The sequence below is a fragment of the Palaemon carinicauda genome, chromosome 44 (assembly GCF_036898095.1).
Source record: "Palaemon carinicauda isolate YSFRI2023 chromosome 44, ASM3689809v2, whole genome shotgun sequence".
In the NCBI taxonomy this organism is placed as follows: Eukaryota; Metazoa; Arthropoda; class Malacostraca; order Decapoda; family Palaemonidae; genus Palaemon; species Palaemon carinicauda.
In genome coordinates this window covers 50,530,066-50,547,782 of record NC_090768.1, presented here as the reverse complement: position 1 = coordinate 50,547,782, position 17,717 = coordinate 50,530,066, and the positions used below count along the sequence as shown (strand labels likewise).

Genomic DNA, 17,717 nt, shown 5'->3' with positions numbered 1-17,717 from the left:
GCCATCTCTCTCTCTCTCTCTCTCTTAGATATGCCATCTCTCTCTCTCTCTCTCTCTCTCTCTCTCTCTCTTAGATATGCCATCTCTCTCTCTCTCTCTCTCTCTCTCTCTCTCTCTCTCTCTCTCCTCTCATAGATATGCCATCTCTCTCTCTCTCTCTCTTAGATATGCCATCTCTCTCTCTCTCTCTCTCTCTCTTAGATATGCCATCTCTCTCTCTCTCTCTCTTTTAGATATGCCATCTCTCTCTCTCTCTCTCTCTCTCTCTCTCTCTCTCTCTCTCTCTCTCTCTCTCTCTCTCTCTCTCTCTCTTAGATATGCCATCTCTCTCTCTCTCTCTCTCTCAAACGGGTTAAGTAAATATGCACCATATAAAGAAATTTGACGAAAGAGTTCTTAAACTTCAAGTTTCCATTTTCAAGACATTTCATGAACTACCAATAGAAACGCCCCAGTATACATTGATCGTTTGTACGTCTGGCTTTTAATGCGTCTGCCCTTTTGCACAATGGCTCTGAAATTCCACATTTCCTTCCCCCCACAGGAATCTGAGCAAGAACAAAATCGACCGGCTGGATTCCAAGTCCTTCAGAACACTGAGCTTGCTGGCCGAGCTGCGGATGTCACGAAATCTGCTCAACGCCACCACGTTCAATCGGTCTGCCCCCTTCTTCACCAACCTCACTAACCTCATATCTCTGTAAGTTGGGTGGAAAAATCTCGTAGTTCTTGTAAGTGTAGGGTTCAATCTCATAATTCTATAAGAGTAGGGTTCAATCTCATTGTTTTGTAAGTGTAGGGTTCAATCTCATAGTTCTGTAAGTGCAGGGTTTCGATCTCATACTTTTTTTTAAGTGTAGGGTTCAATCTCATAGTTCTGTAAGTGCAGGGTTTCGATCTCATACTTTTTTTTAAGTGTAGGGTTCAATCTCATACTTCTTTCAAGTGCAGGGTTCGATCTCATAATTCTTTTAAGTGTAGGGTTCAATATCATAGTTCTGTAAGTGTAGGGTTCAATCTAATACTTCTTTCAAATGTAGGGTTCAATCTCATACTTCTTTTAAGTGTAGGGTTCAATCTCATTGTTCTGTAAGTGTAGAGTTCAATCTCATAATTCTTTTAAGTGTAGGGTTCAATCTCATAATTCTATAAGAGTAGGGTTCAATCTCATAGTTCTGTAAGTGTAGGGTTCAATCTCAAAATTCTTTCAAGTGTAGGGTTCAATCTAATACTTCTTTCAAGTGTAGGGTTCGATCTCATACTTTTTTCAAGTGTAGGGTTCAATCTAATACTTCTTTCAAGTGTAGGGTTCAATCTAATACTTCTTTCAAGTGTAGGGTTCGATCTCATAGTTCTGTAAGTGTAGGGTTCAATCTCATAGTTCTGGAAGTGCAGGGTTCGATCTCATACTTTTTTAAAGTGTAGGGTTCAATCTCATAGTTCTGGAAGTGCAGGGTTCGATCTCATACTTTTTTAAAGTGTAGGGTTCAATCTCATAATTCTTTTAAGTGTAGGGTTTAATCTCATATTGTAAGTGTAGGGTTCAATCTCATAGTTCTGTAAGTTTAGGGTTCAATCTCATAATTCTTTTAAGTGTAGGGTTTAATCTGATACTTTTAAGTGTAGGGTTCAATCTCATAGTTCTGGAAGTGCAGGGTTCGATCTCATACTTTTTTAAAGTGTAGGGTTCAATCTCATAATTCTTTTAAGTGTAGGGTTTAATCTCATACTTTAAGTGTAGGGTTCAATCTCATAATTCTTTTAAGTGTAGGGTTCAATCTCATAATTCTTTTAAGTGTAGGGTTCAATCTCATAATTCTTTTAAGTGTATGGTTCAATCTCATAGTTCTGTAAGTGTAGGGTTCAATCTCATAATTCTTTTAAGTGTAGGGTTCAATCTCGTACTTCTGTAAGTGTAGGATTCAATCTCATAATTCTTTAAAGTGTAGGGTTTAATCTCATAGTTCTGTAAGTGTAGGATTCAATCTCATAGTTCTGTAAGTGTAGGGTTCAATCTCATAGTTCTGTAAGTGTAGGGTTCAATCTCATACTTCTTTTAAGTATAGGGTTCAATCTCATAGTTCTGTAAGTGTAGGGTTCAATCTCATACTTCTTTTAAGTGTAGGGTTCAATCTCATAGTTCTTTTTAGTGTAGGGTTCAATCTCATACTTCAGTAAGTGTAGGGTTCAATCTCATACTTCAGTTAGTGTAGGGTTCAATCTCAGTTCTGTAAGTGTTGGGGGAAGTCTCTAGAGGTGTAAGTGTTGAAAAATTGCACAGTTCTGTAAATTTAGGGGTCAATCTCATAATTCTTTTAAGTGTAGGGTTTAATCTCATAGTTCTGTAAGTGTAGGGTTCAATCACACAGTTCTGTAAGTGTAGGGTTCAATCTCATACTTCTGTAAGTGTAGGGTTCAATCTCATAATTCTTTCAAGTCTAGGGTTTAATCTCATAGTTCTGTAAGTGTAGGGTTCAATCACACAGTTCTGTAAGTGTAGGGTTCAATCTCATAATTCTTTTAAGTGTAGGGTTTAATCTCATAGTTCTGTAAGTCTAGGGTTCAATCTCGTAATTCTTTTAAGTGTAGGGTTCAATCTCGTAATTCTTTTAAGTGTAGGGTTCAATCTCATAGTTCTGTAAGTGTAGGGTTCAATCTCATAATTCTTTTAAGTGTAGGGTTTAATCTCATAGTTCTGTAAGTGTAGGGTTCAATCTCATAATTCTTTTAAGTGTAGGGTTTAATCTCATAGTTCTGTAAGTGTAGGGTTCAATCACACAGTTCTGTAAGTGTAGGGTTCAATCTCATACTTCTGTAAGTGTAGGGTTCAATCTCATAATTCTTTCAAGTCTAGGGTTTAATCTCATAGTTCTGTAAGTGTAGGGTTCAATCACACAGTTCTGTAAGTGTAGGGTTCAATCTCATAATTCTTTTAAGTGTAGGGTTTAATCTCATAGTTCTGTAAGTCTAGGGTTCAATCTCGTAATTCTTTTAAGTGTAGGGTTCAATCTCGTAATTCTTTTAAGTGTAGGGTTCAATCTCATAGTTCTGTAAGTGTAGGGTTCAATCTCATAGTTCTGTAAGTGTAGGGTTGTCTCGTAATTCTTTTAAGTGTAGGGTTTAATCTCATAGTTCTGTAAGTGTAGGGTTCAATCTCATAGTTCTGTAAGTGTAGGGTTCAATCTCATAATTCTTTTAAGTGTAGGGTTCAATCTCATAGTTCTGTAAGTGTAGGGTTCAATCTCATAATTCTTTTAAGTGTAGGGTTCAATCTCATAGTTCTGTAAGTGTAGGGTTCAATCTCATAGTTCTGTAAGTGTAGGGTTTAATCTCATAGTTCTGTAAGTGTAGGGTTCAATCTCATAGTTCTGTAAGTGTAGGGTTCAATCTCATAATTCTTTTAAGTGTAGGGTTTAATCTCATAGTTCTGTAAGTGTAGGGTTCAATCCCATAATTCTTTTAAGTGTAGGGTTTAATCTCATAGTTCTGTAAGTGTAGGGTTCAATCTCATAATTCTTTTAAGTGTAGGGTTCAATCTCATACTTCTTTTAAGTATAGGGTTCAATCTCATAGTTCTGTAGGTGTGGGACAAATCTCATAGTTCTGTGGGAGTAAGGGTTGTTCTCATAGTTCTGTAGATGTGTTGGTCGATCTCACAGTTCTGTAAGTATGGGGAAATATAGTAATCTAAGTGTATGAAAAATCTCATGGTTCTGTAAGTGTGGGACAAATCTCATAGTTCTGTGAGAGTAAGGGTCAATCTCATAGTTCTGTAGATGTGTTGGTCGATCTCACAGTTCTATAAGTATGGGGGAAATATAGTAAGTGTAGGGAAAATCTCAGTTTTGTAAGTGTGGGGGGCAAATCTTTCATCGTTTCATAACTCTGTAATTGTGGGGATCATTCCCATAGTTCCAAGTGTGAGGAGGGGGTCAGTCTTATAGCTCTGTAATTGTAGGACCAATCTCAGCCTTGTATGTAAGGGGTCCTTCTCATATCTGTAAGTTTGGGGGTGGGGGTTAACCTCATAGCTCTGTAAGTGTGGGGGTAAATCTCATTGCTCAATGAGTGAGGGTCCCTTTTGAATTCGATCTTTAATTAATAGATATTCATATCAATGTTAGATCTTTATTTAGTTTCAACAGATTTCAATGTGTTTGTTATGCGTCAACTTTGTCTCCTCTTAAATATATATGTGTACTGTATATATGATATCGATTAGTTACCTAGATATCCATCTCGTATTATATATCAATCTCTTAATGATAGACTTTGATCGCTTAAGAATATAGCATGTGTTCACTTGATCCTCTTATAGATTATGATCTTTGTTTCTATCAGAGATGAAAATAGTAGCTGGTAGTGAGCTAGTCTTTTGCTTCCCATTCATGCTCAGTTCTCAGAACTATGGTGAACTGTTCGATGTTGCAATGTAAATATTTAACGGATGCACTTATGTTTGTATACTTTTACTCATAGTATGAACAAACTCGACCTTTCTCTGATTTGTTGAGAGAGAGAGATCGTATCTTCCGTGACTTTTTATCCCGTGTAAACATCTTTTGACATTAAGCATTGCAACATCAGTTTTCAATCCATTTTTGTTCATCAATTTGCCTGTAGTCTATTTCAGTCAACAGTTGTATGCAATCCTTAGAAATTTACTTGGATTTGTATATTTTTTTTATTTTATTTAATGTTATGAATTATAGCTCAGTAGTACTTTAATAGAATTAGTGGATATTTATGCAGATTTAGTTTTTATTTATATATATATATATATATATATATATATATATATATATATATATATATATATATATATATATATATATATATATATATATATATATATATATATATATATATCATGGTTTTCTATGGGGTTTTCCAATAAATAATGTCAATATCTTATCCAGATTAGGGCCTGTCTATTGAGGAAAGGGTTGATAATGGTTGATATTTTAAGTATCATTTTAGTATGTTACAAGTCATAAATACAATGGAAAAAAGGACAATCTTAGCTGTGTTATAATTTAATTACCCATGTTTTTTAATCTTTGATAATTATACAGCCTCTAAATGTGTTTTCTATTAAAATATATTATGTGTTTTTTTGATATTTGAAAGATGTATTTCAAGTGACTTCTAATTTCTGCAACCAATTATTTTTGCTCCCAATAATTTAAAGAATATCATCCCACCCGACGAATGCAAATCCCATCGCTTTATAAACATTGTATTAACAGCTTAATGACACTTCATCTTTTCCATAGGGATTTGAATGGGAACAAAATCACCGTTCTTCCGGGGTTGATGTTCGAACATCTCAAACGACTGAAGACATTGAAGTTGCGGCGAAATCAGATCGTAAGCTTCAGTGATGGTGCTTTCTATGGTCTGGATGCGTTGTCAACACTGTAAGTATTGTGGAACTTGTGGTATAGGGCGTCCTAATATGCTCAAGCTGATTTTGTTTAATATAGCTGCAACAGCCATTGAAAGTATGACCATATAAATAATGATAAAGTAATGCCAATTAAAATTCACGTTTGTAATTTAAGTAGAATAGTGGTGAATGAAAACCAAGCTAATTCTATGACTGACATTCTTTTCATATCCAAGAAAGAGTAGGTGATTACTGTACACTGGTTTGTTATTCATGGAAAGCACGGCTGATTTTACTGTATCTCATTACAGGCAACTGGATCATAACAATATCACGACTGTCCGCAAGGGGTGGCTTTTTGGGCTTAGCTCCTTACAACACCTGACCATTGGCTACAATCAAATCGATTCGATTCGCCCCGATGCGTGGGAACCGACTGGAATATTGCAGACGCTGTAAGTTGTTGAAATATCTAAAAGAAACTGATTTTGTTGTCTTAAGAAAATGATACATTAAACAATTTTGGACTGAGGAAACAAAGTAATCCTGTTCATCTGCTGAATATATGGAGGAAAATTATCTAATTAAGTTAAGAAATGACGTAGATGCAAGCATTTACTATTTTTGACTTCTCTCCATTACATGATCATTAAATGATAACAGGCCCTAGACGTGCAAATAAATGAAAATCGTTAATGTAACAAATTAAACTCGGATTTTGTTGTCTTAAGAAAATGATACATTAAACAATTTTGGACTGAGGAAACAAAGTAATCCTGTTCATCTGCTGAATATATGGAGGAAAATTATATAATTAAGTTATGAAATGTCATAACTGCAAGCATTTACTATTTTTGACTTCTCTTCATTACATGATCATTAAATGATAACAGGCCCTAGACGTGCAAATAAATGAAAATCGTTAATGTAACAAATTATTCCTTACAGAGATTTAAGTCATAATCGACTAGTTTCATTGAGGGAGGGAACTTTTCGAAATCTCCGAGAGCTTGGTAAGCTGAGCTTATCGAACAACTACCTCGCACACATCGAACGCAACACATTTGCGCTGACACCAAACCTTAAATCACTGTGAGTATTACTTAATATTTTTCTTGCTTGGTGTATTGAACTGAACTAAGTGTTAGTGATGCTGGTGTCCTCTCTTCCTATAGTTTATGTATTAATTCAAGTACTGTATTTCATATTAAAAAAATTCATTCTTGAAATCATATTTCATTACTAAATATATTACAGTAGTCCTCAACTTATCATATGTTTTGGCTACGTTTGAAACACTGGGAAATATCTCGCAGTTTAAATTTTCCAAAGTTTTTACCCCAAAATAGTTTATACAAAGTATTCCCGTAAGAAATGCCCATAATAATGTAGATCATATATAAATCTCTCGTTATATTGAGGTGTTACTGAAGCATTTTGTCCGTTGTTCATTTAAGTGATATATTTTCCTCACTAAGATATATGCCAAATAACCCTTTCCCTTTTTAATATTGTTAATAAGTTGCACAAGTCCATAGTAATGCTATAGAATTACCATTGTATTTTTTGTACATAGCTATACTGTATATCTTCTTATTTTCTTGTTCAGAAATTATAATTTATTTTGTTCTTAGGTCTGGATTTATTGTGCAGTAGTGCTATAGCTGCTCATTATATTATTTTTCTCATTATTGTTTCTTTCATTGTTTCTTCACAATAAGGAAATCAAAGTAATTTGATATAGTTTATTCAAATATTAAGTTCGTATTCCAAACAAATGAATATAAAGGACCTTTTCTTATGCAATTTCAAATATTTTCTTCGCAGAGACCTTTCTAGCAATCAGCTTAGATGGAGTATAGAAGATGATAGTGGAGCATTTGGTACCCTAAGCAGTTTGCAAGACTTGTCTTTAGCATATAATGGCATAGAAACTGTCCACGTAGAAACGTTTGCACCCTTAGTATCCCTTACTTCATTAGACTTGCGTGGCAACCAGCTACGTATGATACCGTTGAATCCGTTCTCGCAGCTGAAGCAACTGTCGACCATCCATATGAATACGTCCAATCTCGTGTGTGACTGTGAATTATCCTGGTTCCCTGGATGGATATCAGGGATGAATTTCAATTCTTCTACCATGAAAGCCTTCTGTAGTTACCCACCTGGTCTAAAGGATCGACCTGTAGCCTTAGTTCCCGGTTCCCAGTTCAGCTGTGACTCGTCACCTCGTCCAATAATAAGTCAGTTTCCCAAAGACTTTATAGCCCTTAGAGGTGATAATGTAACACTTCCTTGTGTTGCTCAGGCCAGTACAGAGGGTGATCAGCCCAAGTTCTTTTGGCGAAAAGATAATGAATTACTTGTCAATTTTGACATCGAAACCAGAGTCAGTGTCATTGGAGGAGATGGAAAAGGGGGAGCAATACACAATGTGACGTCTTTGCTCAAGCTCCCAAACGTGACTGATGAAGACAGCGGAAACTATCAGTGTGTTGTTCGTAACCATTTTGGTGCCAGCTATTCTCAAAGAGCTAAGGTTCAGGTTCATGTCTTCCCTTATTTCACGAAAAAGCCATTAAGTGTAGCTGTACCAGTGGGTGGTGTGGCAAAATTAGATTGTGCAGTTGCAGGCTCTCCTGCACCCAATATGTCGTTGCTAAAAGATGGCGGGGATGACTTTCCAGCAGCGCGTGAAAGGCGTCTTCATGCCTTCCCAAATGAGAATACTTATTTCATTAAACCAGTAGAACCACATGACCAAGGACAGTATACCTGCAAAGCCACAAACGAGGCAGGCACAGCCACAGCAAATGCTTCGATAATTGTGCGTCAAACTCCAAAATTTACCAAACCGTTGCAGGATCGAGTTGCAAGAGTTGGAGAGAGCATTGTCTTGGAATGTCAGGTACAGTATTACTTACCTATAGCATATTTTTCTTTGTTTGCATTCATATCTTAGAGAATGTGTATGTGCATGGATATATTGAATGTTTTTATCAGTTATTTGTTAAAAAAGTAGAGTATCTCATAGTCTCCTTTTGATATAGGGGAAAAGTTATTGGTTCAAATATAAGAAAAAAAAAAATTCTCTTTCTATTATGACATATTGAATAATTGGATTCAAGTTATTTACTCGATTGATATATTAAATTTGCTTGCCCATAAATATATGAATTTTTATTATTTGTAAAACGTTTGTGTTTAGGATTTTTAATATGCAAATTTTCCATCTTTCTAATGCTGTGCATATGGCAATCATTGAACTTTATTATGCATATATTACCTGCCAATATACTTCAATTGAGTTTCACCCCCAATTTGCCTATTTACTTTCTAATCATGCTGGGATGATATGCAAAGGGCTCAATACTACTGCAATAGTTATGTGGTTTGTTAAAAACATTATAATTTTTTTTAGGGCACTGGGCAGCCAACTCCAAAACTGAGTTGGATTAAGAATGGAGTTCCACTTCAAGAAGGTGATCGGTACGTCCTAGTTCAGGAGAGTCAGTACCTGCTTATCTTGGATATCCAAGTGGAAGACGCTGGAACGTACAATTGCGAACTAACAAATATACTGGGAAAAATAAGTGGACCAGTGAAACTTTCTGTGAAAAAAGGTAATTGTAATTTAATGGGAAATTTTTTATTTTTTAGTTGTTCGATCTCCAAAAAAAACTATTTCTTTGTACTGCATGCCCAAAGAAATGCAAGTTTACCTATAAATTGTACCAGATACTATACTTTACTTGAGTTGAAAAACTTATGATTTTTTTGGTTGAATTAGTCATTTGCTGTCAACAGTAAGTTAAGTTTTATGGAATTACAAAGACAGCAAATATACTTCTTTAATGCTCGGTTTTATATACCATAAAAGTGTACGTAGTAAATGTATTCATACTTCGAACAGTTGAAAATTTAAGTTATGTACAGTATTTGATGCTTTGCATTCATAATGCTGTAATACTAATTAAAGAATATACAGTATATATAAGATTGATGTCAGCGGATAAGAAGAAAAGTATGCTCATGTGTTTTTCCGTTTACCTTTCATAGTTTATTTTATCTTGAAGTTTTTATTAGAAATTACTTCTAATGGTATATATATATATATATATATATATATATATATATATATATATATATATATATATATATATATATATATATATATCTTTAAAAGCTAATGTATATTCCTGGCTTGTGTAAGTTACTGTTTTTATAATAACAAATTATTAAATGTGAGTTACATAGTTCAGTGATTTGGTTATTTTTTTTCTTTAAATTAAAGTATACTATGAACCATACACTTCTGTAAGTGATTCAAGAAATAGAAACACTGAAATTTCAGAGCATAATGTTACAGAAAAAAAATTATTTGATGTTACTTGAAAATTCACGCGTCTTAAATTTTTTCAGAAGTAAGTACCACTTCAACAACAACTGGAATAGTGATGATGGCTGTGGTTTGCTGTGTTGTAATTACCTCTTTAGTTTGGGTTGTAATAATATACCAAACAAGAAAACGTTCCCAGTCGGCAACACTCGGCCCACCTGGTGGATTTCCAGAAGATGGAGTTTCTAGGTACCCATCTCATCTTTCAGCCCACCATCATCTGCCCCCAGACCTTGTCCATAAATTTACACCTTTACTGGCAAACCCCCCAGACGCATATACCACAACAGCACAAGACAGTGGGTCGGAACATTCGAGTGGAAAGGACTCTGGGACTGGGGATTCTGCTCAGCGATCAAGTGAAGATCTCCTTCCCATTGACCTTACGAGGTCAGGTATACGCAGATCGTTGATTATATGCGCAGATTCAAACTCTGCCTCTACTTTGAGAGGTAAGGAAAAATTGCAACCACCTTTTATGACGTGTAGTGGTAATTTTTTAACTTGTACTTTTGGTGTTGGGTAATGAAGGTTCCAAATTCCATAATGTGAATGGTGCAGAAGAGGACCATTTACTGTACAGTATAAGATACCCAATGAAGTATATTTTCATGATACATATGGCAATCTAAAAACTCGTGGTTTTTACGAAGAGTAACTTTGATATTTTTCAGTAAGTTTTAAAGTGAAATTGGTGAATAGACTTTAATATTTAGATGGTTATAGCAGCATGTCTACCTGTATTTAGTTTTGAATATTATGACTGGTAAGAGGACAGCAAAAGCTCATAGAGAGGTTTAGTTTTGAATTATGTTTGTAGTTATAAAAAAATATTTGCTAATGGCAATTACTGATATAGTAATCTAGGGGGTTGAGATATAATTGATAGTTCCAACAATGAAGTTTTTAGTACTATATCTTATAAGGGCTAATTTCTAACCTTCAACCTTTTGCCTCCATTATGTAGAGATAGCTTTTTGGACTTCGTAAACTGCACCCGTCATCATCATCTATTTAGTTTTTACACCAGGGTGTAAATTCTCCTTTTATTTTATTCCACATTGCCATCTTTTGGCCAGAATTGTCATCTCTTCCATGGCTACTATTTCTTCTTCCTCTTTCCCTTCTTACATTCACAAACCATCTCGGTCCACATTACAGAATCTATGCATCACATCATGGGTAATTTATTTGTTGTACTATAATCTTTCCTCCACATTACTGCCATAAATATCAATAATGTTTTGTTACACCCAGATTTGTCTCTAATTGAATGTTAAGTGACCACTTCATAAATTGGTTAGTAAGATTTACAATCTTTTTGTGTTAATTTTTTATGTTGAAAAACGTTTAATAGGAAATCAACTCATTGACAGATGACTTTTTTATTACCTGTCTTGCTAATAATATTAATGAATGTTCTGTACAGTAGTATTATATAGCTGAAAATTATTGTCACGAAGGGATATCAATTAACTCTTGATTGAAGTCTTATTTATTAATTGGTCTCTCTAAGCCAGATACAGTGTGAGGATCCACAAATTTATTTGTCATATACATATTTAAGATCACAAATTTTTAGTAATTTGTATTTTTCCTAACATTACCGAGAAGTACTTTCTTAGGAGTTACCTGGAATCTCCTCTCATCCGACCAGAGTTTTGTGTAGTTTACCCTACTTCCGTTTTCTGTGAGGTCTAACCTCAGGTGGTAGGATACGTGCCGAGGCTAGGCCCGTGTCTTTATTAACTGTCAAAACTCTCAGGGAAAAAAAAAATCTTTAAAGGCATCATATCTTAGTTCTCCTAGTATCAAGTTGGAGAGCTTATGTACAATCTTTGGGTTGCATACGTTATGGCTCTAGATGCAACATTTCAAGGTTCATCTAGGCCCTGATAACTTGAAACCATTTATATTGAGTTTAGTGGCAACACGACTGATTGACTAATTTGTACGAGTTGGATTGGAGGTAAGAATCTGAGTTATAACATATGCTCAGAACATTACTGTTGCTTCAATAAGCAACTACTGCAACTCAATACAGGAGTAAACTTTTTCCAAGGTTCAACACCCTTTAATCTTGTTCTTTTTAGTTTATTTTACAACTTTTTTTTCTTAATCTTAATTGGTGGAATGCCAAAATAATATTTTATTGAGTACTGTACTGCACAAACAAACAAAATATATTTCAAGTACCATAAGAACTTTTCTCAGTCAACAATGCATTTACGAGCCATGGCATAATCAGATTTATTTTTTTAGTATAGATACTTGTTTAATTTCTCTTATATCTTTAAATGTAGTTACCTCATTAAAAAAGAAGCTTCCATATTTGGTGAAAGAAAAATGAAATTGTAAGAGGATTTTTGGAAATGGCATTATACCTCACACACAACTCCATATAAGATAGGTTAGGTTATCGATGAGAAATAGCCTCACGTAGTTAAGGATTTTATTGAAATCCTTACAATTTATTGCATTAGAATCTTGTTTAATCTTGGAATACTCCAGGTTTTTTTCAGATGTTAATCTCTGAATTGAGTTTTATTTTGCTGATGTTAGATTATACCAGCAAATTATTTAAGTAGTTCAAGGGGATTTGCATTTTACTGGGTTCAAAAGCTATGTTAATTGAATTCATGCTTTTGTGGATATTTGAACCTGTAAAAATACTGTTTTTAAAACTAATTATAATTAGCTGCTAATAAAGGACTTTTCAGATATAGATGGACATCATTTGGGGTGGAAGTTTGGTATGGGGGAAGTGAAGAATATTGCATAAGTAAATGAAATTGTTAATGGTTGATTCTATTTCCTGTTTAACTTGATTGTTCAGATGTTTATATAGAGCATCTAGTGTTAGTATCATTAATAAAGACTCTCTAATTCCTGAATTTTGCTTTTCTATTCTTAATCCATTTTTCTTTTAAATTACAGGCATGAGCACTGTAAATGTTGGTCCACACGGGGAGATCCTTGGATGCGATGACCCTATTGGAAGACCAAGATTGTCCACTTTTTCATCACAACATATGGGTCCGGGAGGATACAACTCAGGTCTTTTTACTGCAACGCTAAGGTGTGGTTCAAACTCTCGCCTTATTCCCGTTCCTACACCTGTGACACCAGCAGCCACGTTACCTCGCAGTCGCCCTTTACTTCATCGTAATGCGTCTTATCGAAAATCAACTTTAAATCCGTATGAAAATTCTGGGGAATATTATCCTCAGAAAATTCAGTTATCTAATGAGAGTGATAATAATTCTGATCATTATGAAAGATATGATGATCACTTAGAGCATTGTCAAGATGAGTTTTATGGTTCCAATATAGGGAATAATGAAAGACAAAATGCAAGAAATTCTGCGTGCAGTGTCGGTGACAATCAAAGTGAACTAGATGTAAGGACCGAAAATGCAGAAGTCACACCAAAAAAAATCATTCCTGCCAAAAATACTTTGGAATCCAGATAATGAAGGGAGGCAGCTATTGTGCATAAAAGAACACAGTTACTTTCCTTCCCGCCATGGGAATCATGACAGGTGGGGCGTAAATAAATGACACGTACGGTACCAAAGTTTGGATTTTTACCAGTATTATTGTGAACAACACTTTCTATGTGGGACTGAGTGAATTTTACTTCAACTCGTCATTTAGCTTATTTAAATATGATTTATTTATTTTACTACATGAAAGTTATTTTATACGCCTCCCCTAGTTGTGCATCATACTAACTCCCCCACGCATTCCATATAAATAGTTTGATTTGCAAATGTTAATACTGTAATAAGGGAGTGTTTTTTTATTGTGAAAAGTAAACACATCATACTTTGAACATACATTTCAGTTAAAATGTTATGAAATTATTATCCACTTGTGGTGGGAAGGAAGGACTTTGTTTGTGTGTTTTGTACCTGTCTGGTGCCATAGTTGTTCCAGTGCTGCCAGGGTTAAGTTGTACAAAGTTCTTCACTGATTCAAGTTCAGTGGCATGATGTTTACAACTACAGACGCTCATTCTCATCTTACAATTAAACCTCAGACATTGCAAGCACTAAAAGCTTTAAGTGGTCCATTTACGTCCAAGGCATAATCTTTGGCAGTGTTTTAATGTCACGGTTCAACAATCCATCCAATTAGTGTCTGGATTAAAGCAGCATCCATCTAAATAGTGCCTGGATTAAAGCAGCATCCATCTACATAGTGCCTAAATTGAAGCAGCAGTTCCATAAAAGTGTCTGGATTAAAGCAGAATCCATCTAGTTAGTGTCTGGGTGAAGCATCATCCATTTAGGATATGTAAGTTGTTTACTGGATTACAGCTTTAACCATCTAGTAAGTTTCTGGATTAATTTAGTATCCACTCAGTGGAGAATCATAAGCTGCAGGCCAGTTAGGGATTTTATTTTTGCTAATTCTGGATTTTATAATTTCCAAATTACTGTACAGTTAAGGAGGACAGTATTATTATGGATTTGAATGAAAATGGAAACTGTTCACTCCTACCAGAATCTATTTTGCCTTGTCATGAGGCTTCCTGTAGATGCTAATTATTATATGCTCTGTGAGCATGTTATTGTATACTGTATATGTGCCATTTTAAATGCTGTAGTATGGCTTGATTTGTATAGAAAGTTGGCTATTATGTATATACTGTTTTCTCAGTGATAGGTACTATTAGAACCATTGAATTTTTATTTTTCTCTGGTATTAGTGCAGCTTACACACACTTTGTGCATATATATATACTGTATATACATCATATTAATTCTGTTATTTACTAGAGAGCTTTCTGTGGTGTTTCAAGTATGAAAAATAAATTTGTGTAAAGATATTTTGCTTGGTAGAAAAGGTTCAATGCTGTTTAATTTAGGAGTGTAAACAGACAACTAAAATCTAAGGAAAAAGGGCTACATCAGGTATCCATGAGGATATGAAGGTTTACATAGCTAAGAATGACCTTCAAATAACAGCATGTATTCAAGCATACCTGATAACATTGTGATGACCTGCAGCTACATGTTAAACCATACCAAAAATTACATTTATATTTACAAAAATGTGCTGTATGTTGGGTCAGTTGTCCTTTTCATGAATGTGAAGCGTGTCAAGAGGGGGCTGGTTATTTTGGTAACTACAATCTTACTAAGTCTTGTAGGATATATAATATCTTTGTTGGGTTTTCAACAATTGATATTGCCAGAATTACACAGAAATAGAACCAGCATCTCTCCAGATACGGCCAGTATTGTTGCATTCACATTAAATGTTCACTAGATATAACTTATTTTCATTAAAATAAGGGTTCTCATAGCCATTGGCATGTGTTGTGATGTAGATTATACAAGTATTGTATACAAACACCATGCACTTTTACGCATTAAGCTGTATTACACAGGCATTTACTGTATTACAAATGGGAAATTTATTTGTAATCCATACAAAACTAGTCAATTTTTTAGACATGCTTAGTTATTATGTCACAACCTTTGTAATAAAAGTTAATTTAGATTTGATGTGAATGCATGTTGTAGCATGAAAGAATAGGTTATAACTATGGGAACTGTACACAATTGTATACATACATAAGGCAACTAAATGTCTAGTGGGTGTAATTTGTGCGTCATATGCAATCCAAAATCTAGATAGGCAGTTGTTAATATCTTTCAGTTTTGGCCTGTGGAACCTCTAATAGTTGATGACAGAAAGAAGTAACTGTAAGTTGTATTGCAAATGAAATGTTAATTTATTATTGCTTTTCACAGTGAAAGCCTGTCTGAAAGTATATTAAAGCATCCTTTTTAGAAAATCTACCTGATTTAAGAATAAAACACAGTACCACTGCCTTTTCTTAGAGATGGAAAAACTCTAAAGCTTTCAAAATTAATTTTTGCATTTGAAATTTCACATCCAGCTTTAGAAAAATATCAGTTTCTGAAACAGTTTGAAAAAATTGATTCAGGGAAACAATTTTTTTAATTGTAATATTTAGGACTTTTTTTTTTTTTTTTTTTTTTTTTTTTTTTTTACCATACTGTATTACCAAACTGATTAACGATTTTATTACAAGATATTTCCCTTTATCAAATATCCATTGGCTTACTGAAGAGTACATTTTGAAAGTTTTAGTATTCAGTCCACATGACTGTGATATATTCTTGTTCAATGGTTATGCTTTTACTTGATAGCTTACTACTATACTTACAAGTGACATCCATATTGAAGTTTTACTGTAAAGCAAGGTACACTTGCCACTGATATTGTAAGAACTCGCCACCAGTGTATGTTCATCAAATTTCACAAATAGGGTCTAATCAATGTTACAAATTTTTAAATTAAATTTTATCTAGCATTAATTTAGAAAATTTTAAAGTAGCATCATAATTATTAGATTGATTTATTACCTAAATTTTTCAAACTTTTATTGTAAGCCTGAAATCCAGGTAAAGTTAATCTTGCAATTTTGTAATATGTATTCAATTGTTTCTACTTTAGTTTCCTCAAAAGTTACACAATATCTACAGACATTACTATTTCCTGTTGTTCCTATATATACCAACTTAACATTAAGTTTATAATATAGCCTAAGAAGTGCCACAATATGGTCCAGTGTGTATTAGTAATACGGACATATGGCTTGGGAGTTCCAAAGCTTTTTGAAACTAGAAATAGGTAGTTTTGAAACAATAGTAAAGTGTATACAATGCTTTGTATGGTTGTGACATATTAACATGTAACTAATCTTTTTACCGTTCCCAAAAGTGCTTTGTCTTTAGTACCCGTTACTTTTACTTTGTTGATTTGTTTGTAATTTTATGATTCTTGTGCCACATGTTTGTTATATGATATTTTTAACTTGTGGTTTTTACTTTTATCTCCCGGTGTTGTTACTTGTTTGAGAAGTTTATTCAGTCGAGTACATTTGCTTTTGAAAATACAGTAATTTTACAAAAAAATATTTATTTCAAGACATTAATTTCTGAATACTTCATTTGCTTTCTAACTTTAAGATTAGTCACTTCTATAATGCTCACTTGTTGCAAGGATTAGAATTTGCTTTTGTAGTGTTCAAAAATTGTAATAGGTGATTAAGGAGTTGAATACGCTCAAAATAATTTAGCTGAATAAATCTGTTGTGGCCATTTCAGTATACAACAAAGCTATGAAATAAGAGAAACTTATAACGGTCATAGTATTTGTCTTGTGTTCTGTAGACTAAACTACAATGTGTTCATTACCCTGTGTCACAAGAAAGTAAATTAATTAACAGTATTGTTTAGTGTGAATAGAACATCATAAAGGATTTTTAGGTTACTGCATCGGAAAAACTACTTTCGTGCAAATTTTTACATTCTATGCAATTTATTTTTATTTTATAATGGAAATTTAAAAGAGAATACTCAATGTAGAAAAGATTTTTGATGACGTCCTTTATGGTGTTATACACATTACTGTGCTGAATTCATGTTTACAGTTTTATTTGAACTTATGCAAATTTACTTATAGATTGCTCAGTAATTGATTTTTTTTCATGCTTTCAAAATAGCCATTTCAGTACTAATCATTGTAATTTGTCTTTTACCTTTTGTCACGCTTGCAAGAGGCCTTTCAGTACTAACTTATTTCCTATCAATCAGTACTAACTTATTTCCTATCAATGACAAGAATTATCCAATACAAAAACTGTAATGCATTTTATGTAAAATATGTAGATGTATGTATATATTTCTTATGTTTCCAATATGAGTATTGTTTTCCATACAAGTTTTAATAATAAAAGTATACTGTGGAAAAATAATTTAATACAAGAATTACGTGTATGTCATGGAAATAAAGTATACTTAAAAAGAAGTTTCAAAGAACAATTCCTATCCTAACACATGAATTCAGTTGCACAAAACTGCTTTGATGGTGATTTTTTTTTTTTTA

General features: G+C 33.8%; 1 protein-coding gene across 1 annotated transcript; it reads left to right on the top strand.

Annotated features, from left to right (window-relative positions):
- Positions 1–528: 528 nt before the first annotated feature.
- Positions 529–17,639, top strand: LOC137634506 (leucine-rich repeats and immunoglobulin-like domains protein 3). Its single transcript, XM_068366947.1, has 8 exons — positions 529–700; positions 5,277–5,420; positions 5,701–5,844; positions 6,338–6,481; positions 7,217–8,297; positions 8,811–9,012; positions 9,812–10,240; positions 12,726–17,639. Exons 1-8 carry the CDS (start codon positions 621–623, stop codon positions 13,259–13,261), a joined length of 2,760 nt encoding a protein of 919 aa, XP_068223048.1. The 5' UTR covers positions 529–620; the 3' UTR covers positions 13,262–17,639.
- The last annotated feature ends 78 nt before the right edge of the window (positions 17,640–17,717 follow it).

Excerpts from the sequence above, each read along its gene's own strand:
- LOC137634506 (XM_068366947.1), top strand. The coding sequence starts at position 621 with ATGTCACGAAATCTGCTCAACGCCACCACGTTCAATCGGTCTGCCCCC. Across the intron at positions 6,482-7,216 it reads ACACCAAACCTTAAATCACT|AGACCTTTCTAGCAATCAGC; the intron begins GTGAGTATTACT and ends TTTTCTTCGCAG. Across the intron at positions 8,298-8,810 it reads GCATTGTCTTGGAATGTCAG|GGCACTGGGCAGCCAACTCC; the intron begins GTACAGTATTAC and ends AATTTTTTTTAG.